This window comes from Monopterus albus, unplaced genomic scaffold (genome assembly GCF_001952655.1).
Source record: "Monopterus albus unplaced genomic scaffold, M_albus_1.0 scaffold30.1, whole genome shotgun sequence".
In the NCBI taxonomy this organism is placed as follows: domain Eukaryota; kingdom Metazoa; phylum Chordata; class Actinopteri; order Synbranchiformes; family Synbranchidae; genus Monopterus; species Monopterus albus.
The window spans coordinates 867,141-884,673 of NW_018127910.1; the positions used below are offsets into that span (position 1 = coordinate 867,141).

The window sequence follows — 17,533 nt, forward strand, 5'->3', positions numbered from 1 at the left end:
ATGTTCCTCAATGAGCGAGTGATTTGGTGGTGGTGGTGGTGGTGTGTGTGTGTGTGTGTGTGTGTGTGATGAGCATGCTGAATTGGGTCACTTGTTTGTATTCCAGAAAACCGCAGTTTCACTGTGGTTGATAACTGGCAAGAGTTTAAGGCGACAGATCACGAGTGGTCAGTCTGGTGCTAAGAGCAGCCACTTCAAGCTGCAACTGTCCAGTCATTTCTAACCACCAACAGGCTGAACACACGGATCTATTAATAGTCCCTCCCATTGCATAATCATCGTGTTATAGTCACTGCAGGTATCATGCTTCTGTAACACTGCAGTCACACTGAGGATCCATGGACGTTTCTGACATTCATACTTAATAAGGTGGTTCATCCAGACTCTTACAGGTCTCAGTGCTCTGGGGCTTTTGATTCTGTAGAGCTGTTGGGGTTATTTGTGTTCTTCTAACTGGTGCAGTCTTACTGTAGTTTGTTATTTTGCACAGTCTACACTTATATATGCTGCAGGCTGATTGTTTTCCAGCTTGTTTGTCTGTATTTTTTGTATAGTTTCTACGTAGCATATTTCACTTTCTATTCATTTTTATTGCTCTTACTATTTTGAACAACTACACTTTTGTGTGCGTCTGTTGCGCAACTTTCCCCCTCGGTGTTTGTTGCTTTATTGCTTTACTGCCAAACTCTGCCAGACAGCGCCAAATAGCTCACGCTGTTTAAGATGGTGGGGGTGCCAAAACAAAGTTAAGGTCAAGTTAGTAGGCTGTGTGTTTCTTCTTTCCACATTAAGCACAAAGTTGCTTTTTGTCAGGGTAAAGAAAGTAGTTTCCGTAACAGTCACCTTTTGTCACCATGTGAAGCAGCTTCTCATTTTGTAACCTTCTAGTATTAAAGTTGAGATTAGACACAAAAACTCTTGCAAAATCATTTCGAATGTTAAAGTGAAATTGTAACTTGGAATCATGGAATGCAACGTTTTGTTAACTGTGCTACAATATGTTAGTGCAGAAGTGCTAACCTATTATTATCGTTGTCATTGTTGTTTACAATTAAGAGAAATAAAGGCAGCAAGTTCCACAGCCTACAACAAACCACCACACAAAGCAACAGGTCGCTTTAACTTTGCCTATTTGAGAAGTTAAGAAAATAATTCAGTCCCATAAAATCAGGACTTTTGTTTTAAACTTTTCTCTCCAGTGCTGTGGATAGTTATTGACAAAGATGGTTTTGCGCTCTTGTGCGTCGGTGGATGTGTTTAGAATATTGCAGTCTTCACTCTTACTTTTTGTAAAGTGCCCCGAGGGGTTTCGAAGAGTTTTACAGGGCTGAAGGCAGAGAACCCGACCACAGAGTTGATTTTACCCCCAATAACAATAAACCCAGTCGCCTTTAAGATACGTCCACATTGTGTGTGACCTTCAAGCCTAAAGCTGGGAACAATCTACTATAGTTCTCTGAGAACAACATAAGCCCTACACATTTCTGTTGTCCTACAGTTTGCTTAATAATTTTGTTCTGTTCAGTTAATATACTCTGTACTTGGCAATGATTAAAAATCATAAAAGTTGTACTCACATAGGAAAACAAAATATTGGCCGAGCCTTGTAGATATGAGGTTTTCCGTTCAGCAGTGTTGAAACTCCGTTTTGCCCCAGGAGAAGAGAAGGAGGCCGAAGGGTTGTGCAGGCATGGCTGCCTTCTTCTACTAAAATGATTTGACTGCAGTGGTTTGTTGGTGAATGTTCAGTGGACATCACCTAGACCGCAGACCTTTCAGAGCTGGTTGTTTTGGACTTGGCAATGCTGAATGTGCTCCGTGATTCATGCTGGCAGCTGATGTAACTGATGTTTTTGTGGCATTCAAACCAACTTTTCTGCATTTACAATAGCAGAGCGTGGGCTTTTTATTTGGCCGTTTTCAAACGCATTCTCCTGTACTGAAGGTGGAACATGGAAAAAAACAAAACAAAACAGCAAGTCATGTTTCTACATTTTAATACAAACCGATTTAGACCCATGAGCTAGTTTGCAATAGAATTTATTATGCATATTAATTGTGGAGTCTTATTTCTTCTGCGGACCACGCTGTGGGCCAGTGCATCAGGTTTTTTTCCTGCTAGCGTTTGTTTGCATCCATTTAACTATCCACCCATCATGTTGCACAGTGATTGCACCAATGAACCCTAAACTTTATTTGCACACAAACAGATTTAATGAGCCGTTTGTGATTCACGTAATGTTGCAGGCTTTTGATTTAACCGTGCAGCAACAGCCCAGACGCGGTGGCCTTGGTGCCATTCTCCTCAACCTTGTCATGCACCGAGGTCAACTTCAGTGTTTCCAACCTAACTTGCGCTACACACAAACATTCCTCCTCCAACAAATTCATTGAAGAATGAGCAGGTACTGTCATTACACATCATTGCACCGTGGAGACGCTGCTCCTGTAAAACTTCAGATTACATATTCCAGCTGTGGTCCACATAGCCTGTTTCCTTTTTCTTTTTTCCCCTCCCCTGAGCCTTAGGGCAAGAAGGCTGGAGAGGAGTTTACCCTGCAGCTGGGAGCCAATGAAGTCTCTTGCATGCGCTCACATGAGTTTCTCTGGACTGTTTTTAATGACTGATATTGATGTATGGTAATTCCTTAGCTGGATCACATGGCACAATTACCCCAAGAATCGATCAAGATGTATTGCAGGTCTACCTAGTTTTCCGATTTTTTTCTCCCTGGCGGGGTTTTTTCCAGACGCCTGTGAAGCTATAGATGGGCAAAGTTTAACACAGCCAAGCTGCCAATTCCTCTCCTCTGTTACGAAGAGGAAAAGGGGAAGAGGAGATATGACGGAATACGATGATCGCAGCTGTGCGTCAAATATGTATTTACCGAGCTGCACTTATTACGTTTCTACGCCCGATTTTACATCAGTCTCCTCCTTTTTACCGCAGACGACTTCGTGTCAGGTTAATTTCCCCTATTCTCCAAACATAGGCCAAGTCCAACCTGTTCGAGACGTCGCTTTCAGGGATTATGGACTAGACCATCACAGCAAATGGCACTACAGAGGCAATTACGCGTCGTACTACTCAGCGGACGAGATAATGCATCGGGACTTGATCCAGTCCTCCAGCAGCAGGGCGGATGTGATATTCAAAAATGAGTCCTTATACGGGCGCCATGGAGGGACGAGCTCGCCGTGCAATTTCTTCACCGGTGTCGGCCGAAACGGGGTTCTTCCCCAGGGCTTCGATCAGTTTTTAGACACCCCTAACGCGGAGCTCACCAAACAAAAGACAGACTCTGCTGTCCCCGGAGATGCTGCGAATAACAATCAGGCTTTCACCAGGCTAGAGGAGCACAAAGCTGACCCGGGCGGGAGCGTCGACGAGGACTCATCCTCCAACTGCGGCGACAAGAACAACCAACAGAGTAAGTAATTTCCTCTTTGTCTTGCATATAAGGTTTGCAATTTAAACAATAGTGTCTGGACTGCACTGTGCCTACCACAGTGGCCGTCCAGGGTTATGCGCTTGCTTTATAAGCATGCAAAAGCTTTTACGTCCCAGTAAGAATTACTTTACGGCTGTAAAGGTATTTACAATGGGAAACAGTCAAGTAACCATAGTTTAAATGTTGCCTGGTGTCTTGTAACTGTACTGTGTTGCTGGGGTAGGTATGTGTTGATAGGAGACTGGGGAAAATTAGAAATCGTGTATTCAATCGTCTTATGTTGTTCTGGGATGATTGCAGTTTTAAAAAAGCTATAATACGATTGTCTATGTCCAAACACCAACATAACAAAATCAGTGCAGTAGAATGCAAATCTTCTGTTCTCTCTCCGTGTGTGTGTGTGTGTGTGTGTGTGTGTGAGACAGAGAGGTCTTTATGCAAAATAAAAGAAAAAGAAATAAATATATCTGTCACCCTGTTAATTATATTTGAATTAAAAATCTGACCCAACCTTCAAATTTCCTTCAATTCAACCACCTTCCATGTTTTTCTTTCTCCTTCCTGTGCAGGTTCATCCACCAAGTCCAGGAAGAAGAGGTGTCCTTACTCCAAATTCCAGATCCGAGAACTTGAACGAGAGTTTTTCTTCAACGTGTACATTAACAAAGAGAAGCGGCTTCAGCTGTCCAGGATGCTAAACCTGTCAGATCGGCAAGTGAAGATCTGGTTTCAAAATAGAAGAATGAAAGAGAAAAAGCTAAACCGCGACCGCCTACAGTATTTCACTGGGAATCCTTTATTCTGATACCTGACATAGTAGCACACACACACACACACACACATACACACACACACAAGTAAAATAGCCTCTCCTCCCACATGTTTCAAAGACAGATCCTCTCTGCTTTATTGAGCTCCCATTCATCCTCTTTAAATATTTTAATTTACGCAAATCTGACAAAACTAACCTGTCATATCTCGACAATTAACTAACCCCTGCATATTTATTCATGCTCATATTTTCACGTTATTTGCAACAACTATTTAGGCAAAGCGCTTTGAAATTATTTATAGAGAGTATGTAAGCTTCTTCCTTGTGTAATGTGCATTTATAAAGACGCATGTAATGTACGTTGTGTGTGGTGTGAAATCAAATGTAGTATCCTAAGTCACGAAACCTGTTACACGATCTCAACCAAGTCTTACAAAAATGTAATGGGGGATATTTTCTAAAGCTTCTCCACTGGAGGATTTGGCGCTTGCAGGCCTGTGGGTTCCTCGCTGTTTCCTCTGCTTTCAAACACTGGACTGTTTACTAAACCTTGAACCGTCTAGACACTATACTAAAAGAAGCTGTAAATGTCTAAATAAGGGGCTATTGGACCTTTGGTGTCCCAACCCCCAGAAACACAAGAGCATCAATTCATATTCCTGTTCCAATGTACTGTAGCCAAGCGCCAGGCTACAAATATTCACAGAATATAAGAGGTTTCGGCGCATGACGCTCATATTTAGCTCCTTTTGAATTCTTGGGGCGAAGTGTTAGCATTGTTAACTAGGCAATAACGGACGATATTCCAATAAGGATAGATTTATTTTCAAGTTTATCTGCTTTTCTAGCAGGTATCCGAAATATGTTTTTGACGCCTCTGAATTTGCTGCAAACGAGCGCTTTCTGAATGTTAGAGAATCAAAAGCACATTTTCCTTGAAAACAGGTGAACTGTTAAGACTGATGTGGCCCAGGCTGATGTGAAATAACCTGACTTTACCTCACTAGACTAAATCATCTTGTTACTTTTGTAAATAAAGGGACAGACTAGATGCACACGAATAGTCGCTTGGTTGATCATTGGTGTGATGTCAGTGGATTCTTTTCACTTCAGGTCTGTGCTTTAACAATTACATCTCCTGGTTCAGCGAGCGTTATGATGAAAGAATGGAGTGGGATGAACGTTTATTTCACTTGTGATGTATCACAGCCACAGTTATTTCCCAAAGGCTATTAGAAAACTAAGCTTTCATTAAGCGTTTAATTGGCTTGTCATCACGTCCTGCGGATGCATTACACGACCAGCAGTGTGTGGGGTATTTCACGCTGATTCTCGGTGTATCCACATGAGGGCAGACTTGCTGCTTTGCAGTTGAATTGCAGGGTTGAGCCACATTTAACATCCACCCTATATAAAAACCAGTCAGTGGAGGAATAATCCGTTCATCCCAGGGTTTGACTAGGGTTTTCATTTAAAACCAAGTGCTTCCATTATCCAGAATTCTCTTGGTTTTTTTTCCTTATTCTATTTTAGAAATGTCCCAACTCGCGTGTTGTTACGCCGTTTCTCTGCAGTGCTGAGAACGTAAAGATCTAAAACATTATTACACGTTATTTTCTCCCTCGGTTCCCAGTTTAACTGGTGCACTTACTGGGGCGGTGTCTTCCAGACAGCAGTTTCATTTACAAGTCAGGTTCAAGTGTTTTGAACGGACATGGTAAACAAAAGAGGTATGACTCTGCTCCGAGTCTTGAATGTACAGAGTTAGGTCTTCACCTGAAGGCCGCACAGCCGTGCAGGCCACATCTGTCTCTGCAGCCACTGATGTCATGGTGGATTATGGACAACAACGGCCTTGTTGGTTTCTTACAGCTTCATTTCATTTCGCATAAATGTTGTTCAATTATCCTTAATCTGGGTCTGTATTTGCTTTAAAATATGAATTACTCCGGAAAAATACAGAATTAGTATCACTGTTGTTATTTTGTTTTTGTTTATTTTTTGATTAACCCCACCTTCTGTCTTTATACTTTACATATTAGTGCACCTCCTGGTACCCCTTGTATTATTATTATTATTACTGTGTTATATTCGGCGAAATATCAGCAGTTTATTCTTATGAATATATACATGAAGCATATACTTCCATGTTTAAGAGTTTTGTTTTGAGCATGTCGCCCTGTATATGCTGTTGAACGTTATTAGAAACATGATCATGTTTAGCAGATATGATGTCCACAGGTCACATTTCTCACTTCACTGGTTTTTTTTTCTTCTATTAAAATAACAAGAGGAATGTATTTTCTACAGCTATCCCATAATCACAATTAGGACATTAAATTGACGTGTATTTTATTGTTAGTGAGTCCTATGTGATGTTTTGATTATATACATTTTACACGTTTATTTACAATCAACTGTACATAAGAGCCTCAAAAACAGGCAACACAGTATTTACACGTTCTCTTAAACACTTTGTATGATTGTTTTAAACTTGTTGTATTAATACCAAAGACGGAATTAACTGAATTTTTAGATGCATTCACTGCGCGTTTTCTTTCTAAGGAACTATGGAATCACTGGGGCCACTGGGCTTCAGGTGGAGGTTTGGTGGTGGATATTGTCAGGCACCAGTTGTTTTGGTTTTTATTTTATTTTTTTAAAATCTTCGGTTTGGCATGCACACACTTTATCTTGCACACATTTGCCTTCGATGCAGACAAAAACAACTGAGCCTTGAGAGAAATAACCCGCAGACTGTCTACAAAGTCTCCTTCAACAGGTTATTATTTTGAACTTTGCATCTGAATGTCGAAAACACTTGTGACAAAAATGCAAACAAGAATACTGTGCTTAATTAACTGTGCAAATAATAAAGGGCCATTTTCTATCTGGGTTCAGAGGACTTTATTTCATTCACGACAGCTTTTCCAAACCGATTCGTTTAAGTTTGTGAACGTTGGACTCACATTTTGAATTCAATATTTAATTTCACCGTAGACATTTGGTAGAAAATGTAAAAGGCCGTTGTCCTTACAATGATTTGATGCTATTAAATTATAAAACTTCAACCTCAAAATCCTATCCAAAAATAAAGAACCTTCAATCACCAAATTAATGAAAAGAGGGAACTCTATTTACACAATGTCATCTTTATTCTTTTGTTTGACATTTTAACTGTAAGATCACGTATTCCAGACTGTAGAAAGATGTAAATACAGTTAATGCCACTGCTGGTCCTGGCGCCATGTCAATAGTTGATATGAATAATATCAAAAGATTAGGTTCAGAGCTGGTTACATACTTTGAAATAGTCTGCAGTTACCGCCTATGCGCCATGGCAGCATTTTACGCACACCCACCCACCCACACACACACACACACATCTACAGTCCCACACACAAGTAGACCTAAACCATTTGGGCATTTTACACATTAGCAAACACTCCACGGACCTTCGGTTGCTGACCAGGTGAGATCCAAATGAAGGGATCGTGTTTGTTAGTGTAATTCAAATAGTCTATGAATTGTAACTTCTTCGGTTTTAACGCACAGCCTCCGTGAAGTCCCGCGATACCCTCTGTGTCTACACAAGGCTGCCAGTTTCAAGTCCGTGTTGTAGGTGTCGCTGTTGACCACGTCTGCATCTGCAGTACGAGTGTGTGCAGAGAGAGGAGGCTGCGTCTCAAGGCCATTTTCAAATCTCATTGGTGGGCTTGTCATGTGGTCGGGAGGCATCCTGACTTGTTTTTCTTAGATATGTCAGCTTACAAAGGACATCTCTCTCCTCTAAGGAGCTTAACCCCCAAAAATGTCCTTTCCTAGCAGCTCTCCTGCGGCAAACACATTTTTAGTGGACTCTTTAATTGGTGCTTGTAGGACGGACAGCTTTTACTCCAGCAGCAACATGTACATGCCGTCTGGCACAGAAATGGGAACTTACGGAATGCAAACCTGTGGACTCCTGCCGTCTTTTGGCAAAAGAGGGGAGGTCAACCACCAAAATATGGGCATGAATGTCCACTCGTACATACCTCAAATAGATAACTGGACTGATCCGAACAGATCCTGCAGAATAGAGCCGCCCAGTCAGATGTCAAACTGTTCATTTTCACAGAGCATAAAGGAAGAGAGTAACTGCTGCATGTACACCGATAAGAGAGTACAAAAAGTCAGCTCGACAGAAATCACCGCATATTCTAACGTTATACCCGACCCCTGTTCAGTCGACGGTCCAGAGATACCGGTTCCGGGTTATTTCCGACTGAGCCAAACTTATGCGAATGGGAAGCATCAGGAAAACTACTGCCATGAGCCGCCGAGTCCGAACCCAACACTAATGCAGCTCAGCCGGGTCACCCCGAAACCACCGTCCTCCTCGTCGTCCTCTAATTTTGCAGAGGTGGGAAAGAAAGGTGAGGACGTCCAGCAAAACTCCGAGACCTCAAGGACAGCTCTCCCGGTAGAAAGTCCGGACCCTAAGTGCAGCTCGGAGGAAAAAACCTGCCCCATGGAAGCGTCTGTGTCCAGTCCTGAGCTGCAGCAGAAGGAAGGGAAAGGTGGGTCGGCTACAGTCAAAGCTTTTATTTTGTGGCGTTGTGCTGTGAAGGCTCCAGCATCATAAAACCAAGTATAAAACACAAACAACCCTAAAGTCGTAATGTTTAATGAGAGTCTTTCTCAGGTTGCAGTAATAGGCAGCAGAGGGCTTTAAGCATGCAACGTGCAGAGCTTTCCCCAGATGTTTAAATTCAAATGTCTAAAAATGTATTTTCACAGTCTGCTGCTTTATATTCTAATATGCTGCGTGGTTTAAACAAAAAATAACTGAACTTAACAATTCTGTGATCTGTTTCTGATTTAAATTCGCAGTTCACTGTCAGTGGTCTTCAAAAATGGGTGCAATTGTAACTTCATTATAATAGTGGAAAAAATAACTAGTGCTTTACAACATGACAAATGAATTTAAAGCTGCATTTTAACAAGTTAATCAAAGGTTACAGGGTAATGGGTTTTTAAGATTTAATAAAACTATTAGGTTGTAATACAGTTTCTAGCTGTAAGGATGCATTCAGGATTCAGGTTGTTCAGTTGGGGTTTCATTTAATTTTTGTTTTATTAGTGGTGGCATGGACGTGACTAGAAACATCCCCTGCATATTATTTATTCTGGGGGAAGCATTTATACTGTGTTTATTTCCCAGAGGTGACATCCAAAGCAGCAGGTGAGATATGGTTCAGGCTGCAGCAAAAAAAATCTAAAATATCGAATGTCTCTATATTTGAATCCTCACAGACTGCAAGAGTGACACGCCGACGAGCAACTGGTTAACAGCAAAAAGTGGCAGGAAGAAGAGATGCCCCTACACAAAGCACCAGACCTTGGAGTTGGAGAAAGAGTTTCTGTTCAACATGTATCTGACCCGAGAGCGCCGCCTAGAGATCAGCCGGAGCGTCAACCTGACCGACAGGCAGGTCAAGATCTGGTTTCAAAACCGCAGGATGAAACTGAAGAAAATGAACAGGGAAAACCGCATCCGCGAACTGACCTCAAACCTCACCTTTACGTGAGCCTGCGTGCGTCACCGCTTCTCTCTCCTTTCTTCCCCCCCTGTGTTCTGTTTGATGCTTTAGTGGCATTGGACGTTTATCTTCAATTTCAAAGAAACTGTGACTATATAAATATATACATGCCATTTTAGTACTTCGTGCGGCGTCGTGTGTTTCTTTTATCACAGGGTAGCACTTTTTAGTCTTAAATTATTGGAGGAGGAGGAGGTTGATCCAACAGACATGGGTGTTGTATTGTATCGCAGTGGCGAGCTGTGTGGAAAGAGTTACTCTATTTCTGTCATGAAAGCACATTTATTGTCGTATAGTGCAACATTTGTTTTACAGTAAGTGCAAGCCATTTGCTCAATAGTGAAATGTTTCTATGGGCCTTTTAAAGTGGCGGAAAACAATGTTAATCTGTGACTTTATTGCATGTTTGTGGCATGTACCTTGCAATAAATAGATTGTCAGATAATCTTGTTTTGTATTTCTTATGCCATGTTGTCTTCTTTATTGGAAATTGCTACACCAATGTCGAAGGCTGCCATGTTATTGTATTGGCAGGGGCACTATTTTGCAAAGGTTATGGTGAGGAAAAAGACATTTAAACGGACCTACTGCACTTTATTGTAACTGTAAGAACAGAAGTTCTTATTTAGAGCAATCTCTAATTTCACCTCAAGATGAATTTATAAGCTTAAGCTTTTTTAGATTTTGTTTGTTTGCAGGCCACCAGCCGATTTTAAAGCTATATCCCAGCTTCATGGGGACAAAATGGAAAATCTCTATTTTAAAATAAGTGCAAAAAATACAATAAACTTGCTTAAATAAGACAACAAACCTGCTCCGCCATTTCTTTTATCGCTCATTCCAAACCATCTGCAGAGAGACTGAAGCGTGGCTCGCGTAATCAAATAAACATGGTGCTGTTTTTATTTTCAGTCCTGTTTGTAACCAAAGTAATAGTCCATAAGAATTGTCAGGGGGGAGGGGGGGTTATGTTCCAGCACCATTTCACAAGCAAGAATCGGTGTTTCCTTCATTCCGAGATCAGTGGCCACGATGCGTTTCTTTTCACGTCATATTTGATCATTATGTGTGAAACAGTGACATGTGAAGGCTGATCCGCTATAAATGTGACCTAAATCTGAGCCATTTCCCTTGAAATGGTTCTTTTTCTGTACTGAAGGTCAAGAAATTCTTCTTCATTACATGCATTTTTTTTACTTTTAAATTCATCCAACAATACACAAATCGACTTTGCGTCTCCAAGTACTTTTTTTAACTGACGGCACATCACACGCACCTCATAAAATATTCATTGATACATAAAGGCATTATTGCTTTCCTTTGAATAAATATAATAGTTCCACAACTGTCATTTCCTGCTTAACTTTACAAATTAACCAACCCAGAAAATATGTTTCCTCGCCGAGTTTTAACAATGGATCCACCGCACTGTGAACGGAAATGGCTTCTGTTATTTTACCACATGTTATTACATCTATTTTACGAGGATTACTCAAGTCTGTAAACCATTTTACTAGCACTAGGGGTATCGGAGCGAGACTGGGAGAGTTTTCTCAAACATTAAGACGCAGGGGCTACGTCTTGGTGAACTGTGTGTGGAGGAAACTCCTTTCTTTGTATGGGTGCAACGTCCTGCAGCCACACGCTCATGAGAAATGGAGAGGGGGGGAAAAACATTTGCATTCATGTGAGCACTTGTTTTCTTCCTCCAGTCACATCTGATGGGGATTTTTTATTATATGTGAAATGAAAAGCTAAATTAAACCTGACCAAAAGAAAGAGAGAGCAAGGGCAGGATTGATTTACTCGCTGTATTGGTAAATATGACCACGTGATCCATGTAACCAATCCCTGTAGATGCAGGCCAGCAAAAATAGTATGATTGTTCATAGAGAGAAGCTTCCCGTAACAGTGCAACCCTTATTATATGAGTAGGAAGAGATCAAAAATGTCTTCCAGTGGCACTCTCAGTAACTGCTATGTGGACGCTATAATGGGGCAGGAGCCGGAGGATGTGTACGGTGCTCGCTTTATTCAGGCTCCACACACGGTGACCCCGAGGCCGTCAGGTGCTGTGGACAACGCTGAATTCTCCTCTTGCAATTTTGCGCCAAAGTCCGCCGTTTTCTCCTCTTCTTGGTCTCCGGTTCACCCACAAGGGATTTATCATCCATATGTGCACCACCACCAGTCCCATCTGCCCGCCTCGGACAGCAGATATGTCGGCGTCCGCTCGTGGATGGACCCCATCTCCAACCACGTTTCTTTTGCCGGACTTCACTCCGGTATTCGGCCGTACGGGACAAAGCCAGAGGTGCTGCCACTGAAAGCTACAGAGTGCGACACGTTGGAAGCAGAAGCTCGGCCGCTCGCCGGTGAATTCGCGTGTGGAGCATCGGAGTGTCCAGAAAAAGCGACCAAAGTGCAGAGTGCAAGTGAGCTTTCGAGCCACAACGAGCCCAAAGAGGAGAAACAACAACAACAACTTGACCCAAGTAAGTAAACGAAATAGCCGGTCCTGATTTACAGCCCTAAGAACTGTAAGAGCTGGGTGTGTAAACCTGGAGGTTTTACTAACCTATAAAAGTGTCTCATACCGCGGCTCGGGAAGGGAGAAAACCCGCCCTACACTGGTTGTTACAGGAGACCCTAAACATTGTGGTGTCACAGGAAACCCAAAATAGATACACATCACCTCATTTTAATAAGCTTTTTACCTGAAGGATAGTTAGGCCTGATTTGATTTCCTCTGGTGGTATCTAGCCTATCAGTAAAACCAGGACATCTTTACGCATTGTCTCCCAGTCCGTCCAAATAGGCTATTGCTCATTTTGAGTGTCTGCAACCGCACCGGTGAGATTACAACTCCTCCAACCCCATATTGGAAACCACCTAGTCATTAGTTAAATTTCAACAACCTCATCACATGTCTCTCTCCCCTCTGTTTTTCAGACAACCCTGCAGCAAACTGGATTCACGCACGCTCTACGAGAAAGAAGCGATGTCCGTACACAAAATATCAGACTCTAGAGCTGGAGAAGGAGTTCCTCTACAACATGTATTTGACCAGAGACCGACGCTACGAAGTCGCCCGCATACTCAGTTTAACCGAGAGACAAGTGAAGATCTGGTTCCAGAACAGGAGGATGAAAATGAAGAAGATGAACAGAGAGAAGAGCAGCAAAGAGCAGCTATGAGTTGACTGCTGCTGCTGAAACCACCTGAACAATGATGGCATTTATTTAGGAGCCTCGGTAGCCACTCTTCTTTTGTTTTACTTTATAAACATATTATTGGATGTCCGCGTCTTAACGTGTCGCCAAATGTGCACCACATGTGTAGGAATTTGTCTAGGTGCACACACGGTGCTTCAGACACCTGAAATGTTCAGTTTTTCACTGTTACACGGTGACAAACTGGGGGTTTCGTGCACTTTCCCGGGCGTGTTAAGCACCCGCCACAGTGGAAAACGTGCCTATGTGTATTGCCTTTATAGCTGTTAGGAATTTGGACGTGTAAATAAAACATTTTTACAACTAAACGACGATAAGTAACTGCTGTCTGTGTAGAACACGCACGGAGATGCTGCATCAGTACAGGCCGTGCGGACTTTGGCTTGTTGTGATTGACTTGGTTCTGTATTTGGGGAAAGCAAATTCTCCGTTCAGTCTTAAACATCAATAAATATGTGACTTAACTTTTTTTCTTTTTCTGCATATTGTCGGGTTATTTGATTTTGTCTATTTTAAATCAAAGCTGATTCCCTCAGGTCGTGTTTGCTCTAGACTCCAGACAAATAATACATCCCAGAAGAGTGCGCGTTAAACTGTTGGGTTTCCTTATTTGCAGCCAACGAAATCAATTCAGATATATTTAAAAGAATAAAGTCGTTCTCCAGTCCTAGGTGAGACCACACCATGCATCCGTTTTCACTTTTTTTATTTTTAAAACTGTGGATTTGAAACGCAGGGGTTCAAGTAATAAAGCGTTTACGATTGGGAGAGGTGTTGCAGCGGATTTCCAAGTTATTGTCCAACTTGTAGCCTGCGAATAATTACTTTAAAGCAGGAAGAAATAAAGCTATAGAAATGGCTAGACGTCTGGCCTAAATGAGTTTATGGGCCTGGCCAGTAATTGCACTCTCCTTTGAAACCCCCTTTTCTTGGGTTTGCGTCTGCTGCTGACACACAGAAGGTAGACACTTTTCCACGGGGTGTCTGCTGGAGGAATTGTTTTAGAGGAAATCACCCGCAACCTTAATGGTCACGTTTATTCATCAGCTGCACTTCCCACTGATGGGAAAAAGAAAACTGAACTTTGACTGGGGCCCGATGTCATTTTATTATTTTCTGATGACTTTGTTTCTTTTTAATTTGTCCCAGTTGTACCTCATCCAAGGCGACTCTGGGGGAAACAACATTTAGCCTGGATAGTTTGGTATTTTTGATTGTTTTTTATTTTTATTTTTGCAAATAAATTACAATTTATTACGAGTAATAATATTTATAACAGCGCCAGGCAACTCAAAGAGCAAAACCCTCAAATTGCAGAGGTGAATATTCTTTGTTGGCCCTGTAACTGGAGCAGCAGGCTTCACTGGAGATGTGCAGCGGCCGCTAGAGGGCGTTGTTGTTCTTTGAGTTTCAGTTGGAGCAGTGTATAAACAGCTGGGACATAGAGACAACACACCGGTTTTACCATAGACTCCCCCGTTCATGGATTCACTGGTTTGTATAAAGAAGTGATTAAAGAAGAAATACAGTGTATATTCTCAATAGTCTTTATAAAATGTGACGGTGTTCTTCTAAAAATGTTGGAGACATTGGGCGCCAGGCGTGATGCTGCTGCAGTTTGCGCCGACACCGATTGAAAGCTGCTGCTTTGTGGGTGACAAACCCGAGAGTCTCATTGTCTGATTTCAAATCGCCCTTTGCAGAGTAGAAATCACGTCCTAATTTTCACACACTTAATTTTAGCATTAGGCCACATGTGTGTACAAACAGCAGCCTGTTACAGAAGCAAGACAACAACAGTAGTTTACTTTCCGAAATGATTTTTCTAAACTGTCCCTTGAAAGCCTCTATCCTCCTCTGAACCTTTAAAAAAAAAACCCTGATTTAGTGTTTTGAATATCGCAGCAGCCATATTTTGTTGTCCATGCAGTGAACATGATGCAATGAAAATATTGATGACTGACTAATATTTCATGCCAGCTCACTAGTGGTCCTTATCGGACATAACAGCGACATGTGCAACCTTTAGGTGTTTTGTTCAGGCTCAGCAAAGCTTAAATCTAACCTTCTCTCTGACACCAACAATGCGGAGAGTGATGATGATGATGCACAGAGGTGGAGCTATTCTGGGCCTTAGAGGAGATGTTTTCTCTCTCTTCCCTAAATGAATTGCCTAACCTACTCTATTAAAACGCGTTATATTTAACACAAACATTTGCATAGCACGTGGAATCATTCAAATTAATCCAAATAAATGAATGAAAGATTACAATAAAAACACGCTGAAGGTCTCAGTGAGGCCTCTCCACCACTGGACAGCAAATCCCACGTATTTGAAGCAATTACTATAGCTTTTTTTTGTAGATATGAGAACAGATTCGTAATTTTCAGTAGCTACTATAGCCTAACTATACTATACTATAGCCGCAGTGAAGCCTGCCCTTCTTTCGCCTTGCTTTTGTCTTTTAAAGGACGAGTAAGCGGCGCCTCCCTCAGTGAGAATACTGCTCCCTGTCCTGCAGAGTTAAAGTGAACATTACTTTAGTCACTGCCATAAAAAGTGATCATTGTCACGAGGCTTCCACTTGTTTAATATATCCAAACGCCGACAGGCAGCGCTCAGAGATCAACTCGTTGTGGACGCAAAATACTGAAGCAATAAGGTACAGGATGGCGTCTTGATCTGATACACTGATGCACTGTGGTAAATACAGTGGCCTGTACAAACATGTCCACTAGGACTGCAAGGTGACTGTCATGGCTGGAAACCAGAACCAAGAGTGACGATGTTCAGCTTTTATGTTTTCTTTGTTTGAACATATGACTGCACCATTACGTTTTCACTGATAGCGAAGAAGATGAACAGCTCGGCATGCAGCATCCCTCTGGTTCCATGTAGGCATCCTCACTGGACCCTTATAGGTAACCACGGGCCTCTTTCCTTACAGTCCATCATGTTACTATCTGCAGTTACTTGTACCTGTAAATACTCTTTTGCTTCATACCCACGCAATTTTTGCAGCCTTATTTTTTGCTGCGTATAAAAGGCCACTGTGGCCAAGTGCTCGCCCGAGGAGAGTTTGTTGGTATTTTTCCTCTGTAATAAGCTCTTGAAGTTATAAGTGCCTTGAGATTATTTTTGTTAAGATTTGGCGCTATATAAAATTGACTTTAAATGAATATAATGGCTGTGAAAATGAGCTGAGCATCACAGACATTGTTAAATACTAGGCTGCCGTGAAGTAGCATGTCTGCCACTGAAGGGTAATTCAATACGAGCACATAGGTTTCTTGTGTATTCCTAAACCCTGAGTGTGTGAGTGTGTGTGTGTGTGTGTGTGTGTGTTAATTACAACAAAAACAGCTCCATGTGGCTTTGGAAAATATTTATAGGTATTAATATACATATTTATTTCGTTCCATTCTGCCAACAACATTTTTTGTATTTATATGTTTTAAACTTGCTGCATTATTAAATTTAAAATATGTTAATACTGCTTTTTTTCAGTATCAAATCAAAAATGCTTCTGGACTAAGCTGTAAACTGTTGAAGTGTGGCCGAGACTTGAATATGGAGCAGGTCAGATTTTATGGTTTTGTTGAGGGTCAGTTCCAAAAAAACAGCCCAAGACGACGCCTCTCTGGCTTTGTGAGAAAACCCTGCACGATTTTGCCGATGCTTTAAATCTTCTTTTGAAAGACAAACAATGTAAAGTCCAACAGAAACTGACTTAAATACAACACACACACACACACAATTAGGCTATAAGACAATTAAGACTTAAGACTCGCGATGTTTCGTTTGAGCGAGTTTTGATGTTTCAAGTAGTTTGTTTCGTTTTAATTGGCCACAAAAGCTCCACAAATAAATACATGTAGCCAAACAGGGGCCTCAAACGAACGAATGGCTGATGCTATCATCACTGGTTTCTTTTGCAGTAATTACACGCATGTTTTGGTGTAAACATTCTTTACTTTCTGGACATTTAATTAACTTAGGGTTTCCGAATTCACGTGGGTGTTAAAGGTGGAATGCATGTACACACACACACACGCGCGGCACTGAAATTATCACTGCAACCATCATTTTGTCGAGATACAGACTAACAGCCTGCGTTTGTTTGGGGTGATTGCCAAAGAATCAAGCTGGGCACAAGGTAAGAGACGTGAACCATTTGAAGCCAAGTTCATAATGTCCCATTATTACGCCAAATTCCAAAATAACATGTTTTTTTTTTTCATTTAAAATAATTTTTGAGATGTCTGAACACAAAGGCCTTGAGACAAAAGCATCTGCATACAAAAGCTAATGTGGACGATTTACTTGGATGTCTGGTTTTACTGAGATAAGCAGTATGAAAGAAAGCTCGTCTGGCTTTATATTCCTAAACTGATTTGCTAGATTACCCGCTGCCCGGTGAGCGAGCCTGGTGCTTACCACATCTTTATTAGTGCAGACACATATGTGTCTAACTGTATTACAGCTGTGGGCAT

The 17,533-nt window shown here is 41.6% G+C and overlaps 3 protein-coding genes across 3 annotated transcripts; all 3 read left to right on the forward strand.

Moving 5' to 3' along the window:
• The first annotated feature begins 2,842 nt into the window (after positions 1-2,842).
• On the forward strand, positions 2,843-4,257 carry hoxd11a (homeobox D11a). Its single transcript, XM_020596501.1, has 2 exons — positions 2,843-3,431; positions 4,022-4,257. Exons 1-2 carry the CDS (start codon positions 2,843-2,845, stop codon positions 4,255-4,257), a joined length of 825 nt encoding a protein of 274 aa, XP_020452157.1.
• Positions 4,258-7,461: 3,204 nt separating this feature from the next.
• Positions 7,462-10,223, forward strand: hoxd10a (homeobox D10a). Its single transcript, XM_020596486.1, has 2 exons — positions 7,462-8,783; positions 9,520-10,223. The coding sequence occupies exons 1-2, from the start codon at positions 8,036-8,038 to the stop codon at positions 9,792-9,794; spliced, it is 1,023 nt and encodes a 340-aa protein (XP_020452142.1). The 5' UTR covers positions 7,462-8,035; the 3' UTR covers positions 9,795-10,223.
• Positions 10,224-11,733: 1,510 nt separating this feature from the next.
• On the forward strand, positions 11,734-13,003 carry hoxd9a (homeobox D9a). Its single transcript, XM_020596493.1, has 2 exons — positions 11,734-12,301; positions 12,759-13,003. The coding sequence occupies exons 1-2, from the start codon at positions 11,734-11,736 to the stop codon at positions 13,001-13,003; spliced, it is 813 nt and encodes a 270-aa protein (XP_020452149.1).
• The last annotated feature ends 4,530 nt before the right edge of the window (positions 13,004-17,533 follow it).

Coding starts and splice junctions, on each gene's coding strand:
- hoxd9a (XM_020596493.1), top strand. CDS start 11,734: ATGAGTAGGAAGAGATCAAAAATGTCTTCCAGTGGCACTCTCAGTAAC. Junction 12,302..12,758: donor ACAACAACAACTTGACCCAA/GTAAGTAAACGA, acceptor TCTGTTTTTCAG/ACAACCCTGCAGCAAACTGG.
- hoxd11a (XM_020596501.1), top strand. CDS start 2,843: ATGACGGAATACGATGATCGCAGCTGTGCGTCAAATATGTATTTACCG. Junction 3,432..4,021: donor CGACAAGAACAACCAACAGA/GTAAGTAATTTC, acceptor CTTCCTGTGCAG/GTTCATCCACCAAGTCCAGG.
- hoxd10a (XM_020596486.1), top strand. CDS start 8,036: ATGTCCTTTCCTAGCAGCTCTCCTGCGGCAAACACATTTTTAGTGGAC. Junction 8,784..9,519: donor GCAGCAGAAGGAAGGGAAAG/GTGGGTCGGCTA, acceptor GAATCCTCACAG/ACTGCAAGAGTGACACGCCG.